The sequence below is a fragment of the Nuphar pumila genome, chromosome 12, assembly GCF_984573655.1.
Source record: "Nuphar pumila chromosome 12, dmNupPumi1.hap1.1, whole genome shotgun sequence".
NCBI classification, from domain to species: domain Eukaryota; kingdom Viridiplantae; phylum Streptophyta; class Magnoliopsida; order Nymphaeales; family Nymphaeaceae; genus Nuphar; species Nuphar pumila.
The window spans coordinates 82,642,403-82,664,719 of NC_143260.1; the positions used below are offsets into that span (position 1 = coordinate 82,642,403).

The following is a 22,317-nucleotide window of genomic DNA, read 5'->3' on the forward strand; positions in this document are numbered from 1 at the left end:
GCTATATTTTTGGTAAACAACCTGAAAACTCCTATCCACTGGTGGTAGGCATGGTGTGTAAGCATGAGGCACCTATTCATTCCTCCCACATAGATAATTCTTTCATTGGGTCAGGTGCGCTATCCGAATATCTAGCATTATGCATAAGCTCGGATCTAGACCTCAATGAGTTTTAGAAAACAAGCTCAAAATCTGATAATTTTTTTTAATGAAAAATGATCATATTATACGGTAAATATGATGCTTTTATCAAACTCAATTTTTGGTCCCAACTAAGCAATATGTGTCCGAGTTGGGCTGTGTACCTCATTTGGTGAGGTGGGGGCATATCAAACAATTGTACATCTGCGAGTTCATGCCGGTTGATGTGCGGTCTGTGGGGATTTGCATTTTGTTTCAAGTGCGTATGATATGATTTTCTTTTGAGAGAGAGAGAGAGAGAGGAGAGAGAGAGAGATTACGACTCTTTTAGAATAAAGTATGAACACAAAAGCTCAATTTTGAAATTAAAATCTGAATACAAACAATGAAGTGGGATTCTCGTTTCAAAACAATGAAATAATCCAAACAGTGGAATAAGAATCTTGAGAATTCAATTCTTGGAATTTAATTCCTTGAATTGAATTCCTCACAATGTCACGAATCCAAACAGCGCCACAAACTTTTGACTATAGTCAGGACTGGATACCTAAGCAGATCCGTTACTGCTTGCCCAGATTCAACAAGTCATTTCCCGACCCGATCAACTAAAATGTTGGATCCCGTTAGGAGTTTCGTAATTGAAAATTCAAAGAAATATGAACCCGTCTTGGACCTCTATCTATTTATATGAAAACCGGCACCCACGTAGAATAACCAACCCGTATCCAAACCATTTCATCTGGAGAGAGAGAGAGAGAGAGAGAGAGAGAGAGAGAGATGTACGGTTCAGGAGGAGGCGATGATGAGGCCAGCCCGCCGAGGGGCCGAGGTGGTGGCTACGGCGGCAGCGGTGGTGGTGGTGGCTATCAGCAGCGGCGAGGTATTGGGTGGCGCTAGGTTCCTCTGCTTCGACCTTCGTCGTTGAAGTTCGCATTTAGGGCAAACGGTTTCTCTTTGATGTGCAGGTGGTGGAGGATACGGTGGCGGAGGGTATGATCGCAGTGGCGGCGGCGGAGGAGGAGGTCGTGGCGGAGGTGGTGGTCTCAGAGGAGGCCCCGGCGGTGGCGGTGGCGGTGGCGGTGGGGGTCCTGGGCGTGACGGTGATTGGCGTTGCCCTAATCCAGGGTCTCTCTCTCTCTCTCTGCATGAAAACCTAAACTTTCTTTATTTTTTTAATGAAAATTGGAAAATTTGTTGCAGGTGTGGGAATCTGAATTTTGCTAGAAGGATCGAGTGTAACAAATGCGGCGCATCCAATCCCAGTGGATCTGGTGATCATGGTGGTGGATATAATAGAGGGGGAAGTGGAGGAGGTGGTGGTGGTGGGAATCGTGGTAGTCGAGGTGGCGGTCGGGGTTATGGTGGTGGTGGTGATAATTTTGGTGGCAGTGGCGGAAGAGGCGGTTCTATTGGTAGCTATGACAGGGATGATGAGTCATACGGTCAAGTTCCACCACCCGCTCCACCTTCTTATGGTAGCGGCGGTGGCGGCGGTGGAGGAAACTACCCTCCACCGCCGACTGCCCCTACAAACTATGGTGCCCCACCCGCTCCAGTACCACCCAATTCTTATGGTGCTTCTGTTGCCCCTCCTGGTGGGTATGGTGCGCCTCCTTACCCGCCGCCAACCAGCTATGGTGGTCCACCTGGTGGAGGTGCTGGCAGGGGAGGCCCGCGGCCTTCTGGATATGATGGTTATGGCCAAGATAAGGACGGTGGTGATTTTGGCGCACCGAGGCCAGTTGCTGGTCGTGATGGTCCGTGGAACGGTGATGGTGGGTATAGTCTTAATGAGCCACCCGTGAAGGCGAAGCAGTGCGATGAAAATTGTGGAGATACATGTGATAATTGTCGGATATATATTTCAAACTTGCCTCCAGATGTAACATCAGAAGAATTGAGGGAGCTTTTTGGAGGGATTGGACAGGTAGCTTTTTCTGCAATTCATTTCTCTCTTGAATAAGTGTATCGATCCTTTAGAGCTTATTGTTTTGGATGCCATCATAACCATTGCTTTAGTAATTTTTAGATATTTATGTATTCAAAATTGCTTATTATTGGACTTCATTCTTGAAATGCCATGCACCTTTGTTCTTGGTAACCTGTTGAATCTGATATGAGCTTCCAATACACTACCATACAGTATCTGAAAGTGAGAAATCCCAAGAGAGATATGGATGGATGTGTAGAGGAGTTGAACTGTGTGATTCTGCAGTAATTGTTAAAACTTAATACTGTTCCCCAGAAAAATTGAGAAGTTGCAGGTTGGTTTTATCCATTCATTAATTTCAGGTTGTTGGTATTTAATCAATTCCAACCTGATTGAATTTCATTGTCTGTTAAAACTGAAAATGTGAAACTGAGTGGATTTCTTGCACGCAATTGTCCTTTTCGCTACATGAACTGTGTTTCCGTTTGTGCTTTTTCCATCTTCAATATAATAAAAGACCATAAATGGCCGAGAATATCGATTCAGCATTTTATTTATCCTTCTTCTGCAAGTTCAAAGACTACATCTATTTTGTCTTAGTCAAGGTTATATGCATTGTCTGGCTGATTTAAGATCTGTGGTTGAAATCACTTTTTTTACTTCATCATCTTCTTATTGAAGAGTTTTGCTGGTGTCATGATGGTACTAGGTACAAATTTCAAAAAAAAATCTAGATCGTTACACAGTAAGAAACATTGTTGAATATTCTTCTTTTTTAAGCTTCCAGGATTTTCCTTTCTAAGGCTCTAGTTTTTTTTTGTAAATTGTAATTGTTATTTCCTTTTGATAGATCCGGATTCTATTCGGGCACTATTGGTTTACAAGAATGGGGTTACTGAAGAACTTGTCTGCTGTTTTGCCTGAATCTTTTTCCCGTGTTCTGTTTCCTGTAATCAAGAAAAGTATCACACATTCTATATTTTCCTTATCAGAGTTGAATATTTGGTTGGTTTGTATATCATAATTGGGGCTCTTCTGCCAATTCATGATTTTCATCTACATTCCCTGATTGATTCGGGTTGCATTTATGGTCTCTCCTATAGGTTGGAAGAATAAAACAGAAACGAGGATACAAGGATCAGTGGCCATGGAGCATCAAAATTTACACTGATGAACTTGGAAACAACAAGGGTGATGCTGTACTTTCATATGAGGACCCTTCTGCTGCCCATTCTGCTGGTGGTTTCTATAACAGTAAGTTTCTGAATTCAAATATTTGCTGATTTTTTTTTCTGATAGTTTTGCCTTTCTAACACATTCATTTTCAGATTATGACATGAGGGGATACAGAATCAGTGTTACAATGGCCGAGAAATCTGCACCAAGGGCTCCACCTGCTTATGGCCATGGGTATGTGTTTCTCTTAGTACTTATAGAAGTTTCTGGTAATTGTTGAGAATGTTTCACAATTTGTCTAATTGCCTGCTTTCATGACTATATTGATGCTTACTTGATCGTATGTTTTTCTATAGATTTTTTTTCAGTATTTGCTTTTTCATAGTTGGATTAACTCTTTTAGAACTGGGTAGGATAATTAAATCATATTTCTTGTGAGTTATTATATGTTTATTTTATTGTGTTTTTATTGGCAACAAATAAATTTAGAATTTAAAATTTAAAATTTAAAAAATAGAATTTAAATTATGAAAGAATTGCAATTATATCCCCAAAGATTGTCAATCCAACGGAAATATTAGTAGAGTATCATTAAACCATATTGTTTTCAAAGCTTTTAAAGAGAATATTGACTATGGACTCAGAAAGTGCCTTACACAAATGGAGGAAGTAAATACTGCTTATATTTTTAATATTTAATTATTAAGATTAGTGTTGTAAGTATCGTATGATACGATACAATATGTATTGTTACTTTTGGATTTTGCGATATGATACACTCGTATCGCGATACAAGTGTGTATCGTACCTGTATTGGGTGTATCATACGATACACCCCTGTGTCATGCACAATACACCTTCGACACACTTTAAAAAGGCCAAAAGTTACTTTTTTTCATTTTGGGTTTTAAATACCTTTTGAGGGTCGACTTCTCCATTTGTCTAAGGACCATTATAAGTGCATTTCTACTATTTTTTCATCTAAAGAAGTGGGTTAAGTTAAAAAAAGTGCATTTCCACTAAAAAAATGGGGTTAAGGTAAAAAATTGTTATTATGAGTAAAATTACAATGCTACTCTCCAAAATTTTTTTGCCTCGGGGGTCCGTGAAAATTAAAAAATTATATCAAGGTAGAAATCAGGCTCCACACTCCAACAAAGATGTCATAAGATGATCCGGCATGACAATGAGGCACTCAACTAATGAGTGGAAACCGATTCAAAATTGAGTGCAACTATTGTCATAATTATTTTGTTTATGTAATATAAAAGTATGAGTCTTCTGGCATGTTCTTAATTGCAAGCTATTTAATATTTTGCATTGTTTTTGTGAGATTGTTGATGTTTGATGATGTCTTATGCAGCTCATAGTGACATAAATGCTTCATATGTGATTATATATGGTTGTATTTTGTGCAAGTTATCATTGTTTCATTTGATATGATTTTTTAGAATTTTTGCTAATTTTTTCTGGTTTTTCTTTATTTTTTGGAATTTTTTTATTAAAAGTTTATGATATTTTACGACGATGTGATACGGTCTTAATTTGGGCCCGACCGATATGGGTAACATTACAATACTTACAACCTTGATTAAGATTGTTAACACTTTTAAAAACTAAACAAAATCCCATGACTCGGAGATTAATAAGCTGTATGTCATGTTATGCATATTAAGTCCTTCCATTCATGAATGAGAGAGAGCAGGGACCCTATATCCGATCACAATAAAATCATATTTTCCCCATCTAATATAAAGTATCGCGATATTTTGGCCATTTAGAAGGTTTGTCACTATGCATGTGTGAAGTTGCTTTAGAAAGGGGTCTAGTGTAGCCATGCCATTAATTGAAACTGGATTACCAGATATGGTATTGTTGAAGTTGCTAAATAGGCCACATGAGTGCTTGTTTGTTTGGATTTGCACACCTGATATTAAAGTTCAGGTACAAATTTTCGATAGCAGTCTACCATTGTAGGTGAAAGAGCTCAAAGCTCATAAAAATAAAAGCTGTCTTCTGGAGCAAGTTCTATTACATAGGTGATTATATTGAAAAGGAAAATGCTTGTTGGCCTTGGCCTATTCACCTTCCAGCAAGCTGTTAATGTGTCCACTAGCTTTAAGTTACAGGATGTTCTAAAAATGTATGTGATGTATAGCAATTTAGAAAAGGGAAAAAAATCTTTAGGTTAAGTTGGAGATATCTTTTTTTTGGGGACCTTGCAGTCCCCATTCTATTTATATAAGATTTGATAATGAAACTTCCACCTCATTTATTCATACATGAATATTTTATTTTCATCCGGAATAAATTAATTTAATTGTTATTGCGTGCAACTCATTAGTAGCTCAGTTGCAAGATAGGGTTATCCTCATGTAGCGAACAGGATATGTGATACAAGTTGCTTCCATATGACAAATAAATAATTTGGGATGGAACCTTTTATTTCATCTGGATGCATTTATATCTTAATTTCACGTCTGGTTTGGAAAACCATCAAATTGTGAATAGGTATACTCGAGAATTTCATGAGTTGCATTCTTCAAATAGAGTGCTCGCTAACTTATCTCCTATGTCACATAGGTGCGGGTGCGGATGCGGATGCGGATGCAGATGCGGCACTTTAAAAAAACTTGGGTGTGGGGCTGCGGGGAGGATATATATATATATATATATATATATATATATAATATATAAACTTTTTTTAACAGTTTTAAGTTAACACCATGTATTTGTGTGCATTTATGTTTTTATATATATAATATAGATAAAAATGGACTTGATTAGGGTTAACTGAATCTACTTTTAGATAGAAATAGACCTCAGTGTGGTTGACTTCACCTAACACAAAGGAAGCTGTGTCCAAGTGTCGCACACGCCAGGGTGCGGGTGTGACGCAGGTGCAGCGCCATGTTAGAAGAGTCCGTGTGACATAGCTTATCTCACTCAGGGTTATGTGGATTGTCCAGTCAAGCTTTGAAGAGTATACATGGAAAATACACACATGCTGAAGGGCTGTAACTCAATTGCTCCTTGCCTAATATTTATTTCTTATTTTGGGTCAATGTTCTTTTTTTTCTTCATAAAGAGAGTGGTTTGCTTGAATGAGTTGGGGATAATGTCAGTAATAGACAAGTTTAGCTTTTCTGTTGATCAGTCATGTTCAGTTTCATTTTGGTAGTTCAAATCTTTCTTTTTTCCATATCTTTGCATTAATAATTTAATGCACGCTTTGTTTAATTTTTGTTCAGGGTCTGTAATTGTTACACAGTTCAGGTTTTGTCCTATTGTGGAGGAAAACTTTGATTCTCCAAAAGCACCCTTTTTCTTGTTTTACCTTGTCCTTTGGAATTGCTTGCAAAATTAGTAGTTATCAACAAAACTATGGTACGCGCAGCTAATCCAGCAATTGATCTTTATATGTCTGCAATTTTATTCACCTTAGGTTAATAGTAGAAATCAAATCTGGTAATGGGGGTGAACATAATTCCGTAAAAGATTTATGAATAAGGTCTTCACTCCTAACTGAAGGCCCAAGTGATTTTGATAACAGGAAATTTTGCTATGTATCTTAGGTAGTTTTGTTTGACCTCCTTTCATCATTGTGGAAACTTCCATTATGGATGGACTTTTTCTGTCCTGTGAAGAATCCACAAGATAATTACATTATTGTTGTAACGACCCCAATCCAGACCCTTTAAAAATGCGGCATTTTTTTTTCTAGAAGTTGCGGAAACCTTCTCAGAGATCTGGGGTCCTTACAGTTCCACTTTCCATTGGATAGCCGAAGTTGCAATCATCATCTATATCAACCAACTAAAACTCTTTTATTAATGAGTAAAAAAATTTCAAAGACAAGGTTTTCTTCAACTGAGAGTAAAGTAACAATTGCAGAAATTAAAAGAACTAAAAGACAAAAGAAAGAGCCACTATGTCCTCTACTGAAGCTGACAAACCCAAGTATAACTCATCCATCCCCAGATGCATGTCCAACTTCACTGTTCACCATTTCTTGTGAAAAACCAACAAAGTAGGGTGTCAAAACCGAAATTCTGAGCACAACTACTTCTAAAGAAACCAGGTGAGACAAAGAACATGGATAAGATTTCATGCATTGATTTGAATGAGTGCAGATATAAAATTTGCAACATTCAATTATCTATAACTACCAACAATTGCATGTGCTCACCAGTCAAGAATAGTAAATCAGTACCATAAATCAAGAACTAAATTTCCAAATCTTGCAGCATGATTTTAATAAGTAAATCCTATGCTACCACCAACTCATGTCATGATATAGATAATGATTCAAACATGCATGATCTAATGCATAACAGAAAAATGCATGGTTATGTGCAATGCATGATTTCTTCTATTATCTTTCATTTATATTCCCTATTTTCATATGCATGCCTTATTAAATGCACACATCTTTAAGTTCCTCTTTTTAATTACCGTGGCCCGCAGATACACCAAACGGGTACAAACCCCTAGGTCAAGTAGGTTCCCAGGATAGCTTAACACACAATTTGTATTTTATTACTGGGTTCCCACTTAGCCCTCGACCGATATCAGGAAACAACACCATCAATCGGAACATTAGACCTCCACATCTAATGTCGAGGACACAAGGGACACCCCACGCCCACAAGTGCCACTTCCTTGGTACCATAAACTCACAGCTGTGACTAACACACCACTCCCGGGTAAAGTGGCGGACTCTCCCTAAAACCGTGGCCAGGAGAAAAAACCTCAATATCGGGTTCTGGGACCAATTCACGCACACAGAGTTTTTGTATCCTCACAGTCTCCCCCAGATCGGATATCCAAGATTCTTATACTCCAGATGAGATATCCCAGAATGTATATTACACTGTTCTTATTCATTATATTTTTATTTAATTCCATTCTTTAAGTTTGCAACACAGTATGCAAAAGTAAAGTGAAAACCCCGCATCCTCCCTTGCAGGGACCCATTCAGGACTCCAGCCCGTATAAACCACTAGAACAACGTAGTAATGTGTCAAACCATCTTATGTGGTTTTAGTGATGCAGTTAAATACATATGTGAAAGAAAACCAAACCCACGGCTCTCCAGGCCGATGATGGTCCAATTAGGCCATCGGTGCATCACATAATAAAACCAAATTAGTGTTTCATTCATAACACTAGGCCAAAGTGCCAAAAACATGTGCAATTATGAAATCATAAACTCAAACATATGCATGTCATAATTCATTCATATGCTTTATCAATATGTGTGTGTTACCTACATCACATACAGATATAAATCAAAGTAACTTCTTTGAATGTGTGAGTGCATAACTCAAGTATTCTTACCTAAGAAGAATTATCCATAACCAAGTCATGCTCACATTCCAGGTTTCACAACTAGTATGATGAAAAGCAAAACAACATTTACATAATTACTGGCATAGACATCCCCTTTGATATCACAATAACCAGTAAATTATAAACCCGCACAATGTCTGGGAAACTCTTGATTTGCTAACCAGCAACTCGTATCTCATAACTGTAATAAGACCATATCTGCCTAGATAAAAATTCCAATGCCTAAGACAGTCCATTAACAACTTAAGAGCAATCTTTGAGTTGTAACCTAAGAAATGCTCAAGCTCCAAAGACTGAGGATGCAGCAACCAATAAGCTGACAATAACTCAGTCAGCTATACAATTTAAGTGTAAAAATTGTCCATCACTCTTTAAAAGTTGGCTCAAAGAAACAATCTACTACTTTAATAAATATTTGCTTAGAACTTAAAACCAGATGTGGAATTTGCTCATGCAGTTCATCAAGATACAAGGTAACTTCAATATATTAATACTACAAAAACTGCAGACTCCATTTCCATTTGTTTTAATAGAGACTCGGTTTTAAGGCTTATCAAATTCAAATCAATGAAATGGGTACATGAATAAGCACAGGATCAATTTTGTATATACAATTTTTCCAACACCTATCCAAAAACATCGATTCTCATGAAATCAACAATGCCTGTGAATCATCTTAAATCAATCAATGCCTAGCATAAACCAACAACTCATGAAACTATTACCAATTTATTTTCTAAATAAAACTCAAGATTTCTGTAGCAAATAACGATGAAATTGGGCATCCTGCTGAAACAAAAATTTACTTGAACCAAAATACAGATTCTTTCATATGGTTTAGCACCCAAAATAAACAGATTCCGCTTACCTCTTTCACTTCAGTATTTAGGTTATCGGGTTTCAAAACAGAAATCCCCCAAACTTGGGGTTATCCATTTCAAGGAATCGGAAACCCCACGACTGGGGCTAATCCGATACCACAGTCGAACCCCAAATCGTTTGGGCTAGAGATTTTTGCAAAATAGGGTTAAGCAAGAAAATCCCCAAATCGATTTGGGCTGGACTTTGCTTCAGTTTAGGGTTAGGTACAGTAAATCCCCAAATCGTTTGGGTTTTCGAAGTGGGGTAAACAACCTAATCCCCAAATCCTCCCCTCAATCCACTCATGGAATCGAACCCCTGTTCGATTCCTCACCCCGATTCCAAGGAGCACCGTACCTCTTTGAAGCTTTTCCGACGATTGGAGGCTGCAGTCGCGTAGGCACGGTCGACTGGTGTCGCTCCACGCTGCTGCTGTGAAGAAGAGAGCTTGTCGTGGCCTGTGGTGGCTGCTGGTGGCCGAAGTTCGCCGGCGACCACCTCTTTTCCGGAGCGCACGAAAATGAGAGGGAGAGACGAGATAGATGGGGGAAGAGAGAAACGAGTGAAAGAAAGAGAGGGACCGAGTGGAGAGGGCAAAACCCTCTCTCCACTCCCCCCTTTATCGGCGGAACGCGGGGTTGGTTACGCCCTGCGTAACCCCCCTCCCCCTTCTGTTTTCCCCATTCTTGGAAACAAGAATCGGGCTTCTGTTTCATGCCCCCCTTTAATAAGTGAAATCGGGTCCGGGTCCGAGCCCGTGACCCGCGACGTTGGGTCCATTTTAATAATGGACCCGGTTTCGCCTACGAGTGTCGGATCCTCAGTTGGATCCGTGGATCCAATTGAGGGTCCGACCCTCCCTACTAAACTTTATTTATTTTTATAAATACTATTAATTATTTGTTTTAATTAAAAATTACTATTATAAGTATAATTTAACGCCCCATTGTGGTTTATTTACGCATTCTTTTATGGATCCGGTAACGGATCCGAGGCCCAAATTTAGAAAAGCACCCGTTATTTTCCAATAAGCTTAAATAATTAGTTGTCAAAAAGATTGAGGTTATTACAATTGTTGATAGTATGGTGCATATATTACTGCTGCAGAACTGCCAACTGCACTTTGTTTTTTTTTGTGGCTTTGTTTTACCTCTTTTTTTCTTTTTCTCCTGGAAAGGGAACCATCAAGCGGAAGTTTACCTCCGGGAAGGTTATTACACAAAATGATGTTCTGCACATGGCAACCATCTAAGATAACCCGGTTTCCATCTCTCTTGCCCAAGCACGACTTTACGATGGTCTTTGAGTCTGAGAAAGATCTTTTGACACTGTATCATATCGTATTGTATCACATCATAAAATATCATAATTTTGTAATAAATTTTTTTAAAAGATCCAAAAATAAGAAAAATTAGCAAAAAAATTTAAAATATCATATCACATGAGACAATGATGAATTGCACAAAATACATCTATAAAATCACATATGAAGCATTTATGTCTGTGTGAGCTGCATAAGACTCTAAAAGTATCTTCAACAAGATACTATAATCAAGACCCAATGTTCTTGATGAAAGGCAAGTGCACATCTGCATAATAAGAACACAAAGAACACTTGTGCACAAAAGCACAAATCAATCAATCTCACAAATGCACTAAAAAATGAATAAAAGCTTTATTGAATACTTGGGCTTTGACCCAAAGCCATAGCCAAACACAAGGGAGAACACCCTTATATATACACAATGATGGGCCATGGAGGGGCTCTCAATATGATCATTGAGACCCCTCCAACAGTTATAATTATAACCGTTGGAGGGCCCAACGACCATGTTGGGTGGGCCCCTCCATGTGCTAAAAGCCAAAAAAGAATAAAAGAAAAAGAAAGAAAGAAAAAGAAAACAAAAAGAAATAAATTACATACATATTCTAAAAAAAGAATGTGTAAAAAGATGAATATACCCTTATGGCCGAAAAGAAATAAATATATATTATATATATATATATATAATAGGTAGATACATATATTATATATATATGTATATGTATTACCTTATATATATAAAATATATATTGGATTACAAGATGAGATTACATAATTTAACACTCCCCCTCAAACTTAGGGTAGGATGACCGGAAGTTTGTCGAGGAGGAAATTGAACAGCGAAGCACACAGAGCTTTGGTGAAGGAATCTGCAATTGATATTATGAAGTTATATATGGAAGATCTATAACTCCTTTCAGATACTCTTCTCGAACATAGTGACAGTCCATCTCAATGTGTTTAGTCCGCTCATGAAAATATGATTTTTGGCAATGTATATTGCACTTTTATTATCACAACATAGCTTGATGGACCCTTCTATTGTGATCATCTTGTCTTTTAATAGCTGATGAATCCATACAATTTTCATGGTAGTAGTTGCTATGACACGATATTCAGCTTCGGTTGAGGATAAAGACACTTTCTGCTGCTTCTTGCATCTCCATGAGATCAACGAATCTCCTAAAAACACAAAAAACCAGTGGTGGAGTGATGGTTATTTGGGTTACCTCCCCAGTCAGAGTCAGTATAAGCAATTAATTTTAATTCAGAAGAAGAGGATAAAAATATTCCCTCATTTAATGTACCCTTTATGTATCTTACGACCCGCAGAATTGCACTCATGTGAACCGATATTGGTCCATGTTGAAACTGACTTGCAGTATGAACTGCACGAGAAATATCTGGTCTAGTAATACTCAGATACATCAATGATCCTACAAGCTGTTTGTAAGGGGTAGGATCAAAGAGAAGAATATCATTATCAATCTTCATTTTGGCTCCTACTATAGTAGGAGTTTCACAAATCTTATCATCCGTAATACTTGACCTGTCAATAATCTCAGAGACAAGCTTAGTTTGAGATAAAAAATACCCTCTATGAGAGTATGCTACTTCAATACCCAAAAAATAAGTTAGGAATCCCAAATGAGACATTTCAAATTTATCTTTCAAAATTGATTTTATACTTTTAACCTCTTTAGAATCACTTTCGGTTATAAGCATATCATTCACATATAAAAGCAGAATGACAATCCCTGCATTGGTTTTTCTAATAAATAAGGAGTGTCAGTGAAACAAGATGAAAAACCATTTTCTAACATTACGGAGTTAAATCTATCATACAAAGCCTTTGAGGGCTTCTTTTAAACCATAAAGTGCTTTGCGAAGGTGAAACACTTTTCCTTTAAGAGTTTTCATTCTTGGTGGAGCATCCATATATACTTCTTCATTCAGATCACCATTTAGGAAGGCGTTTTTAACATCCATTTGATAGATGCTCTATTTGTTGATTGAAACAACGATGATGAGACATCGGATAGTGACCATACGGGCCACAGGAGTAAAAGTTTCTTCATAGTCAATCCTATATTCTTAAATACCCATCTACATCCTATTGCTTATTCCTTTGCTATTAATCGAGTTTTATATCTCTCAAGAGATCCATCGCTCTTAGTTTTAACCTTAAATACTCATCTACATCCTATTGCTTTCTTACCCTTAGGGAGATCTTGGAACTCCCACATTTTGGCTCTTCTTAGAGCACCAAGTTTATTCTCCATAGCTTCTACCCATTCAGAACATTTTTGCGCTTCCTCAAAATTTTTAGGTTCTACGTAAGAATGAATGGCACTAAGACAGACCCTATATTTAGGTGAGAAGGAGTCATATGAGATAAACCTAGAGAGAACTTTCCTAGGTCTTTCGGTTCTTCGTAGGTTCTCCTCTCTCGAAGAGACAGTCCTATTCGTGTCATCATATCTTTCAAGAGCACTTCTGAAGGTGTTTTTATCTCTATGAACATAGGTGATGGGATCTCTAGATGTTCCTTCATTGCTATGTCGATGAGGAGGAGAGAGGAGAGGGGTGACAATTTCCTCGATTTCATTATCACTTGAGTCATTTTGAGTTGACTTATCATTCTCATTATGAGTTTTAAGATTTTTGAAACCACTAAGATTTTCCAAAAAACTCACATTTTTGGATACATATAATTTGTCATTTCTAACATCATAACACCTAAAACACTTTTGGGTTTTCGAATAACCAAGAAAGGCACAAGGAATGACCTTTGGATAAAGCTTATCATTTTTATTCGTAAGGACAAAACATTTACAACAAAAAACCCTTAACCTGCTATAGTTAGGTTCCTTCTCGTATAATTTTTCAAAAGGGAAAATTTTGTTCAAATTCTTTGATGAAAGTCTATTTATGAGATAAACCGAAGTAAGGGCGGCCTCAGGCCAAAGGTTTTTTGAAATGTTTTGTGAAATAAACAAAGTTTGAGTTGTTTCAATAATGCGCCTATGCTTTCGTTAGGCTAATCCGTTTTGTTGAGGAGTTTTTGGGCAAGATTTTTGATGGAGAATACCACAATTTTCAAGATAACTCTTGAAATCATTTGAGAGGTATTCTTCTCTGGAGTCGGATCTAAGAATTTTTAAGTTTCCATTGAATTGATTTAAAATCATCATATAAAAAGTTTTAAAAGTCGAAAAAACTTCAGGTTTATGTTTGAGAAAATATATCCAACAATACCTAGTCTAATCATCAACAAAAATCATATAATATGAGAATCCTCTTTTAGATATCACAAGAGTCGGACCCCATACGTTTGAATGAACGATTTCAAAAGGTTTTGTTATAAACATGGATCTTTGATAAAATGGTAAACTTTTCATTTTTCCAAGAATACATTCATTACATACAAAATCTCCTTTACAAATGTGTTTAATAAAAGGTAAATATAAAATTTTAACAATGTTGGGATGTCCAAGTCTCTTGTGCCATACATGAATATCCTTATTTTGGACAACATTACAAAATTGATTCTTGGGAACTTAGAGAGAGTCAACATAGTAGAGATCTCCTCTCCTAGAGCCTTCCCCAATCAACCTTCCGGACCCACGATCCTGTATCCAACATTTATCAAAAGAGAATTTTATATCGCAACCATGGTCCGAGAGTTGAGAAACCAAAAGCAAATTCAAATTTAGTTTTGGTATGAACCTAATTTTTGGAATAAAAAAATCTTGTTTTTCGAAATTGCCTATTTCTTTAATTTCAAGAGATGTTCCATCCCCCGTTGAAACAAAAGATGAAAAAGAGTTTTTAGAATATTCGGAATAAGAACAAGCACTTGGGGTCATATGAAATGATGCACCAGAATCTAAAAGCTAAGATATCTTATCGGGGGATAAAGAGGTTGTCATAGCGGCTTCGAAAGTTCCTCCCTTGAGAAGAGGTTGAAGAGCTTCCATAATTTGTTGTAAAGCGAGAGACCCATTGGAAGAGGATGGCCGTTTTTTCGGTTGAGATGTGGTAGCCATTGCAAGCAATTTCTTCCATTTTGGGCAAATAGGTTTGATATGCCTGGTTCTTTACAAAAATGACAAGTTAGTTTGCTATAGACTCTTTTTCTATTTTGTCAATTTCTTCCTTGATTTTGATTCTTGAAGTGAGGAGGTTTGTATACCTTCACATTGTTACCCGGTCTTGAAACGACATTCACTCCTTCACTTTCTTCTTGAATAGAAGAGGTAGCAAGGATGCTAGGTTTGCTCTTACGAATACCCATACGGGTTTCTTCCCCACTCAATTTAGTAATAACATCTTCAATGAAAGAAGAAATAAGAAAGAAGAAAGAAGAAAGAAGAAAGAAGAAAAAATTTGTTCAAATTCGGGTCTAAGGCCATTTAGGAAGTTAAAAAAATGATCTTCCTCAAGTTGCTTGTGTCTAAGCTCGATAGCTTCACCACTCCATTTGGGTTATAGCATAACAAGCTCGTCCCAAATGAAAGACAATTCGTCAAAGTATTCCCGAATGGTCATCTCATTTTGTTGTAGGGTTAATGCCCTCTTTTGAAGGTAGTACTTGTGCGATAAATCTTTTGATGTATACATTTTTTAAAGATATAGCCAAGCTTCCGAAGCTTTCTTGAATTTGATGATGTTGACATTGATCTTAGTTTCAACGGATGAGAAAAACCATGATAAGATCTTGAATTTTTTCATTTCCCGTTCGTCATGTTTCTTTGAATAATCTTCAAGAGCTCTTTGCCTTTCTTCTCCTTCAAGAATCTTTATATCTTTTTTTTCCATAATAGTAATTTTTGGTTTGGGTTCTAGTATCGAACCTTGAACATACCCCAAAGCCCCTTCCCTTTAATATGGGCTTCCATATTACCGGCCCAAACATGATAGTTTGAACCATTGAGTTTAAACCCAAGGGAGAAGTGAGAGTCTTTTTTGCCCATTAGAGAGGATAAAAATAAAAAAAAGAACACGTACCTCAATAGATTTTTAAGTCTTTCTTGTCAAAAAAGACTTCTAAAATATTAGTCGAAGGAAATGATCCACTCCAATCTCCAATGGCTTGAAGGCACGTTTTTCGAGGCACCCAATAATGTGAAGAATGCATAAGCTTTCTTCCTCCAACTAAACTCTGATACCATGTAAAAGTATCTTCAACAAGATACTATAATCAAGACCCAATGTTCTTGATGAAAGACAAGTGCAGGTATGCACAATAAGAACAAAAAGAACACTTGTGCACAAAAGCACAAATCAATCAATCTCACAAATGCACTAAAAAGTGAATAAAAGCTTTATTGAATACTTGAGCTTTGACCCAAAGCCATAGCCAAACACAAGGGGCAACACCCCTATATATACACAATGAGGGGCCATGGAGGGACTCCTAATATGATCGTTGGGACCCCTCCAACAGTTATAATTATAGCCGTTGGAGGGCCCAACGGTCATGTTGGGTGGGCCCCTCCATGTGCTAAAAGCCAAAAAAAGAATAAAAGAAAAGAAAGAAAGAAAAAGAAAACAAAAAGAAATAAATTACATACATATTCTCAAAAAAGAATGTGTAAAAAGATGAATATACCCTTACGGCTGAAAATAAATAAATATATATTTTATATATATAATAGGTAGATACATATACATATATTATATATATGTATATGTATTACCTTATATATAAAATATGTATTGGATTATAAGATGAGATTACATAATTTAACAAAGACATCATCAAACATCAACTAATATAGAATCATAGATAATATTGCATACATATCTCACATGAACAATGCAAAATATTAAATATCTTGCAGTTAAGAACCTGGCACAAAACCCATACTTTCGTATTACATAAACAAAAATAAAATAACCAAGTTTATGAACAATTAAGTGTTAAATAACCAAGTCTTTTTAAAACATATTATATAAAACTTGAATAATCATAATCATCTTCTTCTGCTTCTCGTTTGACATCCACATTGTCTTCAAGATACATTGGGTATTCATCATCTACCTCTTGTGCTCCTTCTACGTTGATCCACTGAATGCCTTTTTCATTAAAAAAAGTCCCTGCTTTTTCTTTAACACATGCATCCAATTCATCAAAATGTTTCAAACTGATAGGATCAAATTGCTCTTTGTACCTCCTTGATGATAACTTTTTGATTTACCTAAAAAGATGATTTGAAAAAATTAAAATTAGTTGGGTTTTGAATGATATAAATATAATGAAATAAGAACATGAACCATGATTGTACGTATCTTACCTTATCGTATGATACATTATGATATGTATCGTTACTTTTGTGTTTTGTAATATGATACACACTCGTATCGCTATATGAGTGTGTATCATATCCGTATCAGGTGTATCGTATGATACACCCATGTATTGTACGATACACCCATGTGTCGTACGATACAGTGTTGGCGCACTTAAAAAAGGCTGAAAGTTGTATTTTTTTATTTATTTTGGGTTTAAAAGGCCTCTTGAGGGCAGAGTTCTCCTTATGTCTTGAGTCCGTTAGGAGGGAACCCTATTAGAGCGTGAGATTTGAGGTGGTCAGATCTGGATCTTGATCCTGATCTATATCGCTCACGTCATTGTACACGACATTACTGTGCATGTCATTGTTCACAACGTTACTCTTCACATCTCCTAGTTAGCTATTGTATTTTATTATATATTGTGTTCATAAAATACCCTTTATTAGTCTTCTTGTATTTTGTGTTAATAAGGGTGTTTTAGTAAAGATATATTTTAGTGTAAAGTGAATATAAATAGTCATAGTGAGACATGATTTTCCCATATTGGAAATCATGAGAGTTCAACCCAATCCTTTCTCTTGTCTTCTTTCTCTCTGCAAGAACTTTATAAAACCTAAATCTAACATGGTATAAGAGCCATGATCCGGAGTGGGGCTAGAAAATCTTGGTGACCTTCAAGATTCGATCTTTCTTTTTTCAAGTAACAGTTGAGTCTTCTATTGTTTTTTCTCTTCCTTTCTTTTCTTTCCTTTTCTCTCAAATGTTTATTTCTTTTCTTGGTTCTTGGTTCTTAAATCATATCTGCGTATTTCTTGATTCCCTAATCTCTCTTTATCTTTGTTTTCTCGTTATTTCTTTCCCGTCAAATCAGATCTTCATATTTCTTGACTCTTTCTTTTCTCCCTAAGATATTGGATTTAAAATCTCTTTTATAATTTTTGATTCGTTTGTGTTTTGGGTCGCATCTTTCTAGCTGAACCAAATTTATCAGATCTGAAAAACAAATTGATGTCACGTAAGTCCAATGATTCCTGTTTTCTGTCATTCAACAAAAAAGAGGATTCCAAGTTGACCTTGATGCGTGATTTCATTAAGATATTCTATTTGCACCGACATATCTGATTTATTGTTCGCGGGTGATTTCATTAAGATCATTTATTTGAAAAAAGAATTTCAGATGTTGAAGGAGGCATCCATGTATATTACGGAATATTTCAACAAGATCAAGTCCATTACAGATCAACTAGCGTTAATTGGATGTCAAGTGTCCGATAATGACAAAATTCAACAAGCTCTGGTTGGCTTGGGACCTGAATTCCATGTGTTGTCAACTACTTTGCAGTATACGGGGACCGTTTGTATTTTTGATGACCTGAAAGCCAAACTCCTCAATTATGAGATGTCGTTGAAGGGGATGTCAGATACAGAATAGATTGAAGCAAATTCCCATGATGTGTTGTTTACAAGATCATTTTTAGGCTGTGGATGTGGAGGAGGATGTGGTAGAGGTAGAGGTTATAATCAAGGAGGCCGAAGAATTCTTCTTATTCCCAATATCCCTGTAGGAGGAAGAGGTGCATTCAATAATAACATTCCTACATGCTACATTTGCAAGAAGAAAGGACATGTAAAATCAAAGTGTTGCTTCAAAGATGATCCGAGGTACAATCCTAAAGCTAAAGACAAATATTTACCTAAGGATCAAGGGCAAAACAAGGGGCAAATTGGCCCTGATAATGAGCTTTTGTTGGTTGCTATTTTCAGACTCAGTTTCAAGCAAAACGACCAGGGTGGTTGGTACGTTGATTCAGGAGCTTTCAACCATGTCACAGGTGATGCAGGTAAATTCTCTAAGCTGATTCTTTATTTTGGTAAAAATAACATTCTTATTGGAGATGGTAGACACCACCCCATTACACACTCCGAAGATATTGTCTTTCCTTTGTCTAAATCACATTTTGTCTAGTTGTCAGATGTATTGTGTTCCCTTAATATAAAAAAGAATATAGTCTTTGTTTCTAAGCTTGTCGATAATACCAATTTGTATATTGAATTTACTTCATCTTCTGTGTATGTCAAGGATCTTCAAATGAGGAAGACGTTCATTGAGGGAGAAAGATGTGGCAACATGTACATCTTCAAAGAAGATCCCTTGACTGCTCAAACTACATTGGATAGTCACTTGAAGCATGAGTCCTCTGCATGTATTTTCAGTATTTCAAAGTCTATTTCAAAGTCCGGTCAATCAAATGTTTGGCATAGTAGGTTAGGTAATTGTGGTGGAGTTTTTTTTGAAAGACTAGTTTTAAATAAATTGTTACCCAAATCTGTCTTGGGTGAAGAGTCTTCTGATAGTCTATGTCTTAGTTGTCAAGTTTGTGAGAGTCATGTTTTGCCATTTAATTTATATAATAAAAGAGCTTCAAAACCTTTTGATATTATTCATTCTGACTGGGGACATCTCCATTTCTTTCATCTTTTGATAACAAATATTATGTATCATTTATTGATGACTATTCTTGTTACTCTTGGATATTTTTCTTAAAGCATAAGTTTGAAGTTTTTGGTGTGTTTAAAACCTTTTAGGCCTATGTTTATACTCAAATTTCATCAAATATTCTAAATCTTCAGTGTGATGGTGGTGGTGAATACTCGTCAAAGGAATTTGCTAAATTTTTATAGAATAATGGAATTGGTCAAAGAGTTTCATGCTCATGGACACCAACAAAATGGCATTGTTGAAAAAAAGCATCACCATATCGTAAAGAGTGCAAAGTCCATGATTCATGAGAGTAAAGTTCTCATAAATTTATAGATCGATGCATTTCATACAACTGTGTATGTCGAAAACAAATTGCACATGAAACTTTTGCAGAACAATTCTCCCTATTTTATGCTATACGGAGATTATAATGAGTTAAAGGCATTTAAAAATGTGTTTGATGAGTAACTTTTCTAATGATCAGTGCAACCATTATGTTTTGCAGAACATGAATAATATTGAAGTATATGAGCCTTGGCTGGATAATAGCCTATTTTCAGTCATGAATGATATGGTACAACAGCGAGATCTTTTTTCCGATCAAAGCCAAGATGTCTTAGAAGATCCACTAGTCGAATTGGATTATGACACAAAAACTGATTCAGGCAATGTAAAAAGCACTTCAGGAAGATTCAAAGAGGGATGCGTTTATACAAGGCATAATCAAAGTCTGTCAGTTCTGTAAGAACAACAACAATTGTCGGATCAAAGAGAGAACATCAACAATAAGAAGATCAAGCAGGGTGAGACAACAAGAACCCAAAACATTTCAACATGCATTGTAGTCAAATAGGTGGATAGAGGCTATGAATAAAGAAATGCAGGCCTTGCATAAATGCCAAACATGGGAGATAGTGATAAAAATGTAGTTAGTTCAAAATGGGTTGTATAAAATAAAATATAAACTCGATTGAACTATTGAGAGATATAAAGCTCGCCTAGTAGCAAAATGATTAACTCACATGATTATGATGAGACCTTTAGTCTTGTTGTCAAAATAGTTACTATACGGATTATCCTTTTTCTAGCAGTTGATCATGGGTGGCATCTAAGTCGGTCGGATGTAAAAAAATGTGTTCTTACATGGGCATCTTAAAGAGGAAGTTTATATGGAGAAGCCACTAGGATAGTGAAAGGATCCAAAAACTCATGTTTGCAAGTTAAAAGGAGTTATTTATGGACTGAAGCAAGCTTCAAGGTCTTGGTTTGAGAGTTTTTCAATTGCAATTTAAGGCTATGGTTTTACTCAGTCCTTATTAGTCACTCTTGTTGTGTGATAATCAAGGAGCTATCAAAATTTTAGTAAATCTCATTCAACATGAAAAGACAAAACATATCGAAATTGATCAACATTTTATTCATTAGAAAGTGGAGGATCAGGAGATTGAGACCAGCTATGTTCGGATTGAAGACCAAGTGGCTGACTTGTTCACTAAAGGCCTCACAAAGAACATGTTTTGGTATCTAAGAAGCAAATTGTCCATGGTTGGTAATCATGTACAACTTTAGGGAGGCTATTAGAGTGTGAGGTTTGAGGTGGTCAAATCTAGATCTTGATCCAGATCTGTATCACTCACATCACTATTCATGACGTTATTGTTCATGTCACTGTTCATGATGTTACTGTTCATGCCTCCTAGTTTGTTATTGTATTTTATTATATATTGTGTTCTTAAAATACCCTTTATTAGTCTTGTATTTTGTGTTAATAAGAGTATTTTAGTAAAAATGTATTTTAGTGTAAGTGAATATAAATAGTCACAATGAGGTACAATTTTTTCATATTGGGAATTGTGAGAGTTCAGCCCAAACCTTTCTCTTGTCTTCTTTCTCTATGTAAGAATGTCCAAAAACCTAAATGTAACAAACCCACACATCCTAAGTTCCGTGAGATCGATTTGGGGGCCAATTCGTGTGCAAAATAGAGGGTTTTTGCGATTTTATCAAGAGTGCATTTCCACCAATTTTCACTCAAGGAAGTGGGTTAAGGTACACAATTTCTATTCTTTGCTTCTTATTGAGTGTTTTTGGGAAAATATGTGTTTGGTTTTTCTTAATTTTTACTTCTTATTGAGGTTTTTAATTGGTTTTGTTTTATTTTAGATCCTTCGATGTCGTCTTCATGTTCATGTCATATTAGAGATGATCCTGCATGGCAATACTGTCGAAGCATTGATGATATACCACGGCTAGGGTTACCATTGAATTTGAGATGTTTTTTTTGTGGTGTTATTATTAGAGGTGGGTTGCATAGATTTAAGCAACACATTGTAGGTCAAGATCAAACTGTACATCCATGTGATTCTCCATCTATTCCTGCAACTTTTCGTGCTGATGTTATTGCTGAAATAGAAGAAATTCAAAGAAGAATTTTGCAAAAATGGAAAGATGATGGACTTTCAACCATTGTTCCAGATTCTGAAGATGATGATGATGACCCACTTGCCAAAAAAAATGGGCCGACATAAAAAGATCATCAAGCGACAGTTAGATGCAGAACTGAGGAAATACTATCTTGATGTTTGAACTTTAGGATCTTGATAGTTTAGAACTTTAGAACTTTAGAGATAAAGATTGACATGTAAGACTATGGTTAAATGCAGTGTCGTGAAAAGCGTTGAGGCGTAGCGAGGTGTAAGCCTCGAGGCACAAAGCGTAAGCCTCAAAATTTTTTTTTGAAAACTTTAAAAA

General features: G+C 36.4%; 1 protein-coding gene across 3 annotated transcripts in view; it reads left to right on the forward strand.

Annotated features, from left to right (window-relative positions):
- The first annotated feature begins 844 nt into the window (after positions 1 to 844).
- Positions 845 to 22,317, forward strand: part of LOC149821086 (transcription initiation factor TFIID subunit 15b-like) — a 43,731-nt gene continuing 22,258 nt past the window's right edge. The window contains exons 1-5 of one of the 3 annotated variants that reach the window (XM_089982164.1): positions 849 to 1,021; positions 1,107 to 1,266; positions 1,342 to 2,068; positions 3,175 to 3,325; positions 3,400 to 3,481. In XM_089982164.1, coding sequence (XP_089838290.1) covers positions 919 to 1,021; positions 1,107 to 1,266; positions 1,342 to 2,068; positions 3,175 to 3,325; positions 3,400 to 3,481 — 1,223 coding nt within the window. In that variant the 5' untranslated portion in view covers positions 849 to 918. Of the gene's footprint in view, positions 1,022 to 1,106; positions 2,069 to 3,174; positions 3,326 to 3,399; positions 3,482 to 22,317 lie in introns of all 3 variants that reach the window. The other 2 variants (XR_016426408.1, XM_089982163.1) reach the window with 2 other exon arrangements.